The sequence below is a fragment of the Struthio camelus genome, chromosome 18 (assembly GCF_040807025.1).
Source record: "Struthio camelus isolate bStrCam1 chromosome 18, bStrCam1.hap1, whole genome shotgun sequence".
Lineage (NCBI taxonomy): Eukaryota > Metazoa > Chordata > Aves > Struthioniformes > Struthionidae > Struthio > Struthio camelus.
This window is the reverse complement of record NC_090959.1, coordinates 38,397-47,645: the sequence shown is the minus strand read 5'-3', so window position 1 is coordinate 47,645 and position 9,249 is coordinate 38,397. Positions and strand designations below refer to the sequence as shown.

The following is a 9,249-nucleotide window of genomic DNA, read 5'->3' as shown; positions in this document are numbered from 1 at the left end:
CGGTGGAGCAGAGAAAGCAGCTGCATCTGCCTTTGGCCTCGAGGGAAACTGGGGGGGGGGGGCGGGGTGTGGCCTGTGGCCTGCCCCTAGCCCCACCCCAGTGACCTGCCCCACCCTGGCACCCTCTGCCCCATGCCCAGCCCCACCACTGTGGTCCCACCCCCCCAATCAGCACTGCCTCTAGGGGAAAGTGAGAGGCTCCTGCTTTGCCTCTAGGATGTCCAGGGCAGAATTGGTCCAGATCACAGATATCAGGAAGTGGGGGATAGAAGGGTGTGGCAGGGCGAAACCTCTGTGGGGGTAGGGCTCTGTAGTCCTGTGGTGGTGTGAGGGACCACAAGGGCCTGGGCCATAGTGGCCTGGCCTGTATGGGACCCTGTGGGGCTGCCATGCCAGGTGGTGAATATGTTATATGGCCCTGTGCAGGAGTGACTGCATCTGGGGTTCTGAGGAGCCCGCGCTACCCTGCCATTGGGTGGGTGTCCCTGTGCTGCCATGGGGTGAGGGACCCCACGCTGCCACAGGGTGGGGACCCTGTGCAGCCATGAGGTGGGAGAGGTTCCTCCACTCTCTTGGGGTGGGGTTACCCAGGCCATACAGGGTCAAACATCCACCTCAAAACTTTCCTGTCCCACAAAGGCAGCTCCTGGAAGCAACAGGATGGGGAAGGACTGGTTTATTGCATTGTCAGGAGATAGAAGGGGATATCAGCATTCATTTACCAGTCTGAGTTCAGACAACAGCAGTTACTGGGAGCTCCCCATGCGGGGAGCATATGGGCCACCTCCAGCCTAGGCGGCCATGGCAGCATCGCCTTCTCTCCTGGTGATTTGGAGAGGAGCTCTGTTCCATTCTAGAGGGTACCCAGGTGTCCCAGTGTGGGCCTATGGCTGTGCATGGCCTCAGCCACAATCAGCCCCAGCAGGATGAGGATCCCGGCACCCAGGGCCAGGCGCACAGTGTTGCCCCACGTATAATCTGCAGAGGATAGGGAGGGACAGTCACTGGGGTTCCAGGGCAAAGAAGAGACCCCAGAGAGTTCCCAGAGCACAGGGGCCTCATAGGTGCAACAGGGGACCCCAGGGGACAAAGCAGGGACACATGGGGGCTCCCAGGGCAAATGGACCCATGTGAACAATGGGGAACCATAGGGGTCTCCAGGGCTAAAGGAGGATACAGGCAAGTTCATAGAGATCAAAGGGGAACCCAAAGGGCTCCTAGCTGCCCTGTTCCCTGCCCCACTGTGACCTCTCCCCAGTCTCCGACCTGTCACCCTTCCTGGTGTGTCCTGGCACTGAGACCACAGAGAATGCCAGGAATATGGAACCTGCCCTCACCTGCCACCACCAGCCAGACAGTGTTGCTGAGCTCTGATGAGAGGTAAGGCTGCTTCCGGGAGTGGTAGGTGCAGGCATAGGTGCCCCCGTGGTGCCCCATCACATGGGGCAGCACAAAGGTGGCCACATTCCCCTTTGTCTCTGTCTTCTTTATCATCTTCCTGTCCATCCAGAAGTAAACCTGGGCACTCTGGCCCACACCGGTGCACAACAGGGTGGCATTGGTTCCTGGTCGGACATGGCCCCGTGGCTCCAAGAACAGACTGGGCCTGGCTAGCCCAGGATCTGCCAGGAGGAACACACGGGGCAGTTGGAGGGGGACATGCAGCCCTTTCCTCACCCCATGGCCACCCTGAGCTGTCCAGATGCAGAGTATCCCCTCTGTGCTGGTGGGAGCAGTCCCCCAGCCCAAAGCCCATGCGTTTCGAGCCCATCTCAGGCTGACAGCTGCTCATGTCTTCACCAATCCCTAAGCCCAACAATGGGGTCATGGCCATGTTTCCCCCTCTCACCTTTCACCAGCAGCTCTACAGAGTGGCTGGGCTGTGACAAGTTGCTGGGGTCGGACTCATTCCCATAGCGGCAGATGTAGGTACCCCCATCTTCCTGGTCTACACGGGCGATGGTGAATGTTGCCATGTTCCTGACCACCTGGGCTCTTTTCCAGGCGCTGATGTTGCCAGCCTTGTACAGCAGCATGGCTGTCCCCTGGCAGGGACACTTGCAGAGAATTGTGGCCGGTGTCCCTAGGATGGCTCCATCCCAGGGCATCACAGAGATAGAGGGTCTGGGAAGCTGTGACTCTGATCACAAGCAAACATGGCAGCCTCTCAGGGCTGGATCAGACCCCATGCCCCCCCACCCCAGCTCGACCACATATCTTTCCCCTATCCTCTCCCCCCTCCCCCCCAGCCGGTGTCCCAGCAACACCATGTCTATAGGGTCTCTGAGGGGTTGGCAAACCTCAAGCGCATCTGGAGGAATTTGTAAACCTCTGCTTGGGACCCTATTTCAGCTGCTTTCTTTCCCCACCTCCTCTTTTCTAGCTCCCTCAGGATGTGGCAGATGCTAGTGAGGAAAAAGAGGGTAAGATGAGATGGGGGGATGTCTCACCTCTCACAACCAGCTCCAAGTACTCACTGGTGCTAAACCATTTTGGTGGGGTCTCTTTGATGTAGCATTGGCAGCTGTAGCGGCCCCCATCACCCTTCACCACCTGGGAGAGGTGGAACTTGGCTTCCCTCTCAGGGAAGTAGCGGACCGCCCCAGTCCGGCCCTCCAGGTACAGGAAACAGCCAGCATTGGCATACTGGAAGGTGCATTGGAGTAGCACACCAGACCCTGCAGCAACCTCATGCCCAGGCAGGATGGAGAGGACAGGTTTGGGGCCCTGGAGCTCTGTGGGGAGAGACATGGTGCCAGGAGCATTGTGGGGGTCTCCGAAATGCCACCACCTCACTAAGGTGGAGGCGCAGATGACCATCACCTCTCCAAGTCAGGGAAGAGGGGAAAAACCCTTCCCGTCATGCAGATGGGGAAGCCAAGATGCCCAGTGCTTCTCCCCACTCAGAGGGTGTTGGAGTGGCCATGACACATCCCTCACCTTGCACCAGAACCTCCAGGGTGTCACTGCGAGCCAGCACAGCCCCATCATCTCCATGCAGGTAATGGCAGCTATAGGGACCCGAGAAACTCTGGGTGGCGTTGGAGATGGAGAAATTGACCCTGCTGCCATGTGGCTTCCAAGTGTGGAACTGCTGCCCATTCCTGTACAGCACAAAGCTCCCACCGTTGTACTGGCACTCACAGTGGATAGTGGCAGAGCCTCCCAGTGGGATCACTCCAGGTGGCTGCAGGTAGATGGTTACATTAGGGCCACCTGCAGTGAGAGAGATGCTGCCAGACAGACATGGAGTGCTCTGGAGCCTAGCTGTCCTGCTGCAAATGTGGCACCAGCTTCAGGCCCCGTCTCCACACAAGGGTGAGTTTGGTGCTGTGGGGCTGGAAAAGGGCCCCGGGAAGTAGACAGGGGCTGTGTCCAAGCTCCCCATTTCCCACCTCATGATACTCACTTGTGGCAGCCATGCTCTGCACCACCAGCCAAGCTCCTGCAAGAAAAATGGCCCTGTAACATCTCTGTCAAGGGCTCAAGGCACCTTGTGTCCCCTCTGGGAGCCCACACAGCCACTGGCACTCACCAAAGGCTAGGATGTGGGTCACAGGCAGCATCGCAGTCCCTCTTGGCTCCCTCTGTCCCTGGCTCAAGCAGGGCTTGCTCAGGAGGAAGGGTTGCCGGGGAGGCACTGAGTCTGTTCCCTTGCAGCTGGGCGGCTTCTTGCTGTGTCCCGGCAAGCCTTGATCGTCACAAGCCACTTCCTGCCCCACAGCTTGTGTTTCTGCAGACTCAGTGCAGGGCTGGGATGGTTGAACTGGCCAAAGAATGTCCCGGTTACCCTCCGCCGGACTGTGCATCCACAATGACTGGTCTTAGGCTCCTGGGGACCCGAGGGGTGAATCTCTTGGGGCTTTTGGTTTCTCTTCCTTGACTCTGAGTCACTTGATGGGGAAATAGCTTCCTCTCAGCTCTTGTGAAATTGGGGCAGTGCTGGAGGCAGGGGAAGAGGATACTGAGACCAGCCATGGGGAAGTGTCCATGCTGCACCTTCCTCATGGTTGTGGGGGAGGTTTGGTGGCCTCATGAAATGGAACAACAGGGAACTGACTTGGCTTCCCTTTTTTTGCCACTTGAGAGGCTATTTCCTCCCACCTGGCCTCGTCTCCTGGCGACCCTGAACTCCAAAGACTCCAATTCCATTTATTGTCTGCCACCCGGCACAAGCCTGCTCTCTTCCCACTTAAATGATCTCCTAAAAGCTGGGAGGAGACATCCGCAATGTCTTTCATTGGGGCAGGGGTGGGAGCTAGGTGGAGGAGAATGGTACAATTAAAGCCCTAAGAGACAGCAACATCTCCTTCACCTGTAGGTCTGAAGCTACTCCATGTCCCACAGAGTCTGACGTATTCCCTGGCCATGCAAGCCTCCTCAGTCCTATATTGGTGCAATGGTATGGTTCTTAGCCCAAATAATTGCCCCTTTCCTCCACACCCTGAGCCTCACCTCCAGCCTCCCCATCCCCTCTTGGTTTGGCCAGTGGTGTCAGCAGAGCTCCCTTTGGCAATAACAAAGGGTTAGTTAAACTGTGGAAAGGCTCTATGTCCCTTTGGGTGACATGGGAGTGAGGCGAGCAGGGAAGAGAGGGGCTGGGGGACTGGAGCTGTGTAGGATAAGTGGTGGCCTCTGCTGTTTCCTTTGTACTGGCGGTGGGGGGGCCCAAAATGGGCCTAGTATTCTGCTCTGGCTTCACCAGTACCCAATGGAGGACAAGCTCCCCTTTCTTACCTTGCTGGTTGCGCTCTGGCTAATGTAGCCCACAATAGAGTTGGTGGCATTGCAATGGGGCCAAGCCATGGACATGTTGGACTCCTGGGTCTTCTGCAGAGCCTTTTCTCATGTCCCCTAGCCTGGAGACCTACCTCGGTGTCCAGGTCAAGGGTGTGGGAACATGGAGCTGGCTCAGCTCTCCGTCACCTCTGCTGAATCTTGTGGCCCAGAAGAGGTGAGGCTGCCACAGCTCCATGCCCCCAGGTCCAAACAGTAGTGAGGTTGGGCATGTATCCCCAGTAGACACACACAAACATGTATACGCAATACACATATACACATGGCTGGCCACACGGAACAACAGACAGAAACATTCAGCACTCACACAAACACCAGCAGCGCCAACAGCCTCATCCTGTTCCCCTCTCTGGCTGATCCGGATGAAGGTCCATTAGGGGGAAATACATATATACATATGTGCAATATGGATCCCTCCAGTAACTAGGCATACACCCACCACTCATCCAGGAGCTGGTCCGGTACTGATCTGGCACAGGGCATGGATGGACAAGTGTACTGACTAGCCCTGTTTACATGTGACCAGCCCTTTTTACCCCCTCTGTTTTCCCATGTTTGTTCCTCCCCAAATCACCTGAATCCCTCCCTTTCCCCGCCTTTTGTTCCTCCCCTAAACATCCCATAATAAGTCCAGTGCAATCCCCAGATGTTCTTCCCTGCATCTCACAATGTGTCCCGTACCCCAAGGCAGTAACCGCCTTCAGCCACAAAGGTGCTCTGGAGAGCTGGTCCCCTTGACTCACAGCGATGGGTGTCCCATGTGGTGAAGCTCTCCTGGGACAGCCTTGGGGGGGTGGGGGGGGAGAGGTTGAGGCTGGGGTGGGTTTCTCTGACTGGGTTATGGGGGGGGTCTCTCCCCGCCCTTGTGCTTCTGCGCTCCTTAGTGTGGATGGGGATGAGCCTTTCAGGAGTTGACTGTTCACCTGTGGTGGGCTTGGGAGCAGCTAGTGTAGGGTGTTATTCGGGTTCCCCTAGCTGCCACTGTGCCTCTGTGCTCCTGTGTGGGTGGAAATGAGATTATTATCACATAATCTAACAGTCACCAGGTCTAGGGGTCTGTTGTGCACTGGGTAGGTACCAGTTCTTTCTAGATCTCAGTAAGAAGGACTGCCCACTCTAATCTTTAAGTATAATACAATGTTTAATCAGGATATTCAAAGATAGGAGTGGAATAAAAGATTAGCAATTAAATCTTGCATCCCTTCTGATGCTGGGAACCCTGCAATGATACAGCATCAGATGGACCTCTCAATCAGGACATGGCACACTGTGCAGACCCTACCTGTGGTGAGGTTCACCAGCATTTTGGCCTTCTAAGCTTTTATAGGATTTTCTTAGAAGTAAACTATTCTATTCATCATTTCCACTGTCAAACCAAAAGGATGTTCCCATGAGAAATTGTTGCTGGGCTTTTAAAGATGAGGACGTGCAGATGGTGTAATTCCCAGTGCCAGGTGGGAGCTGCCTACAGGCTCCTTCGTTATAATTAGCCCGCTAAGTTTATCCTGCGGCCAAGCAGGACATGCGCAGCACAACACAGGCCTGTGCCTGCTCAGGTTAATTGTTACGTGGCTCTCTATCTCCTCGATGTACAATGGTCTTCTGGTTAGGATCACTACAGGCCCATTGTCTGTCTTGCTGACCTGGGTGAAGGAGAACTCAGCTGCATCCTCCATAGGTCCTGGCCCTGTGCAGGGCCCCATCTCCATCCTTGTAGAGGAGGAACATCATGTCCCAGCACAGGCACATGCAGCAGATGCTCACAGCTGCCCCCAGTCCCACCACAGCTCTGAGGCTCATGGAGATGAAGAGCTTGGGGGGGAGCATGAATCTGCATGGAGAGGGAGCAAGGCCATGAGGCACTGACCTGTACACCATCACAGCCAGGAGCAAGGTGAGAGAGGGAGGAAGGGGAGGAGGCATCCCGCAGACATGCGTCCCACTGCATCCCCTGAACTTTGTCCTACACTTGCCCCATGGCAGCATGTCCTACTGGTGTGATCACCCCTACCTTCACCTGGTCTCTGTGGTCTCCATACAGTGATCTGCAGTCATGTGGTCTCAATGGGGTATCCTTGTGGTCTCCATATGGTCTATGCAGTCCGTACAATCTCCATACAGTCTGTGTGGGCTCCATGATCCATACATTCCAAGTGTCTATATCTGGTCCCTGTGCAGCCCCATCATTCAGGGCAGCTCAGCTGATTCTGAAAAGTGGTCATAGACAGGGGACCAGAAACTGCACCCTCCCTCTGGAGGGCACAGCTGTCCTGGGGACATGGGTCCTATCCCCCCTCATCCTTAGCACTGATGTCCTCTGTAATCTTTCCCAATGGATCTGAGGGCATTTGCCATCTGATATCCTGCCTTGCCTGAGCAGCTGCAGTGAGATGGCAAGAGACATTGAGATAGCACATGCACAGATCGTTGGAGAAGGTCTCTGAGGCCCTGGTCTGAGATAGTCACCCTCCTCAGGCACATGTCCTGGTCCCACAACTCCCTGGATGCATGTCCTGGTCTCACATACTCCCCTCGGACACATGATCTGGTCCCGCCTCACCCCAGAATCATGTTCTGGTCCCTCAACCCCCACCTGGACAGATGTCCTGGTCTCACTTCCCCGTTTAAGCCCCTCCCTGATCCCTGACCCTTCTTCCCCTCTCCACTCACCTGGAAGGAGAGCAGCAAAAACTGAAGCCATGCTGGGGTCACGGATCCAAATTGTGCCAGCACAACTGCGGGATCAGCAGAGCTGGGGACTGCACCACCACCACCACCTGCAGTTACAGGAAGCCAGCAGCAGGACCCCTTCTCTACCCCTGTCCTTCACAGCTCACTGACATCACTGCCAGCCCTCACCTGCATCAACCACATCAGCCCACCAGCCCCAAGGGACCACCTTTCCTTCTGTAGCTGGCTCCCCAGATATCTCTGAGGGGATGTCTTTGGTGAGCACACCTTGGAAGAGTCCCTAGGAAATGAAAACACAGCTGTTGGGTTCGATGTGGAACAAATGCAGCAGGCCAAGCAGGCTGGACATCTCAGATGGCTCTAGATGTGACCTAGGCCACATCATTCCAGATGTGGTCTCAGCTGACCCTCAGTATGGCTCTTGTTACAAGCCTGCCCTAAGAAGATGCTTATTATGGCTGTCCACATGCTAGCTCTCCATTGCTTTCTGTCTCCCTAGCCCTGGATGTGGCGCTCAGATGGCCCTAAGTATGCCTCTGAATAGCTACAGATGTGCTCTCAGGCAGCCCAAAATATGGCTCTTGGATTGCCTTAAATGTGTCCTTAGACGGCTCCAGTTGTGGCACTCAGATGGCAAGAGGTGTGACCCAAAGTATGGTCCTCAGATGGCCTTCCGATGACCCTGAACGTAGCCCTCTGATGGGGCCAGATGTGCCCTCCTCGGAGGTCCAGCTCTGTGCTCAGCTAAGATCACAACGGCCAGCCTCCCTGGTCCTGTGCCCTACTAGGCCCTCTGTCCCCAGCTACCCACTGTGCACAGGGACACTGCAGGGGCAAGGACACCACATATTCTTTGTCCCCCAGTGCCATGTCCCTGGAGGTGCTTTTCTCAGTGCCCTCCATGTCCCTGTGCCCTCCCAACTCCTCTGCCCCACCCAGTCCCTCTGCCTGGGGGACTGCCTTCAGACCCTCTGGCCCCCTGTTTTTAGGGACTTGCCCCGTGGGACCCACCAAGTTCCTCTAATGGGGACATCCCTTCCTTTTGGAGGAGTCAGGTGGGTATGCAGTGCCTGCTGTCACCTCAGACTTCCCTTTGAGCAGGCAAGCAGGGAGATAAGAGAGACCTGCCAAGCCTTCCCCCCTCACCAATCCCACCCTGTGGCCATGTCTCTCCACCATGGCCTTCAACCTATGACGATGTCCCCATATCACCCCCACCCCACAGCAATCCCACCCCATAGTTATGTCCCAAAGTCTCCCCACCTTACTGCTATGTCCCATATATTCCCAAGTCCCACAGCCATGTGTCCCTGACCACAGCAATCCCACCCCATAGCCATGTCTCACATAACCCCACCCATAGCCAATGTCCCTCCAGCCCCATAGCAACACCCCCACACTGCTCCACCTCATTGCTATGACCCCATTTCCTCTGCACCCACAGAGCAATCACACTCCACAGGTATGTCCTCTATATCTTCCTACTCCATGCTGCTGTCTCCATGTTCCCACGCCCCATTGACATACTTGCATGCCCCCCACCCATGACCGCACCCACATGGCTCCCACCCATTGCTGTACCCCCATGGCTGTACCCCGATGGCCCCATCCCTGTGACCGCACTCCCACGGCCTCCACCTATGGCCGTACCCCCATGGTGGCCCCCTGTCCCCCCTTTGGCTCCAGCGCTGCAGTTTCAGTTTTAGAAGAATCAAAACGGCTGCTGCCTGCAGGAAACGAAACTGCTGGAGTGGGAGGGGC

The 9,249-nt window shown here is 56.0% G+C and overlaps 1 protein-coding gene and 1 long non-coding RNA gene across 7 annotated transcripts; both read right to left on the bottom strand.

Annotated features, from left to right (window-relative positions):
* Window positions 1-644: 644 nt before the first annotated feature.
* Window positions 645-3,925, bottom strand: LOC104146918 (T-cell-interacting, activating receptor on myeloid cells protein 1). 4 transcript variants are annotated; one of them, XM_009679207.2, is made up of 7 exons: window positions 3,536-3,916; window positions 3,410-3,445; window positions 2,941-3,216; window positions 2,451-2,735; window positions 1,850-2,140; window positions 1,338-1,622; window positions 645-978 (listed from the first exon to the last, which is right to left on the bottom strand). In XM_009679207.2, exons 1-7 carry the CDS (start codon window positions 3,807-3,809, stop codon window positions 854-856), a joined length of 1,572 nt encoding a protein of 523 aa, XP_009677502.1. In that variant the 5' UTR covers window positions 3,810-3,916; the 3' UTR covers window positions 645-853. The 4 variants fall into 4 exon arrangements, with proteins under 4 accessions (XP_009677502.1, XP_068768849.1, XP_009677504.1 ...); XM_068912748.1 differs by lacking the exon at window positions 2,941-3,216 and having other exon boundaries at window positions 3,536-3,925; XM_009679209.2 differs by lacking the exon at window positions 1,850-2,140 and having other exon boundaries at window positions 3,536-3,922.
* A 1,709-nt stretch (window positions 3,926-5,634) lies between these two features.
* LOC104146917 (uncharacterized) lies at window positions 5,635-9,209 on the bottom strand. Of its 3 annotated transcripts, XR_011135277.1 has the most exons (4): window positions 9,139-9,209; window positions 7,468-7,768; window positions 6,809-7,004; window positions 5,635-6,628 (listed from the first exon to the last, which is right to left on the bottom strand). It is a non-coding gene; the product is annotated as an uncharacterized lncRNA (long non-coding RNA). The 3 variants fall into 3 exon arrangements; XR_694802.2 differs by lacking the exon at window positions 9,139-9,209 and having other exon boundaries at window positions 7,468-8,381; XR_011135278.1 differs by lacking the exon at window positions 9,139-9,209 and having other exon boundaries at window positions 6,815-7,004; window positions 7,468-8,381.
* Window positions 9,210-9,249: the final 40 nt, after the last annotated feature.

Excerpts from the sequence above, each read along its gene's own strand:
- LOC104146918 (XM_009679207.2), bottom strand. The coding sequence starts at position 3,809 with ATGCACAGTCCGGCGGAGGGTAACCGGGACATTCTTTGGCCAGTTCAA. Across the intron at positions 3,446-3,535 it reads GACCCACATCCTAGCCTTTG|GAGCTTGGCTGGTGGTGCAG; the intron begins GTGAGTGCCAGT and ends TTTTTCTTGCAG. Across the intron at positions 979-1,337 it reads TGTCTGGCTGGTGGTGGCAG|ATTATACGTGGGGCAACACT; the intron begins GTGAGGGCAGGT and ends TATCCTCTGCAG.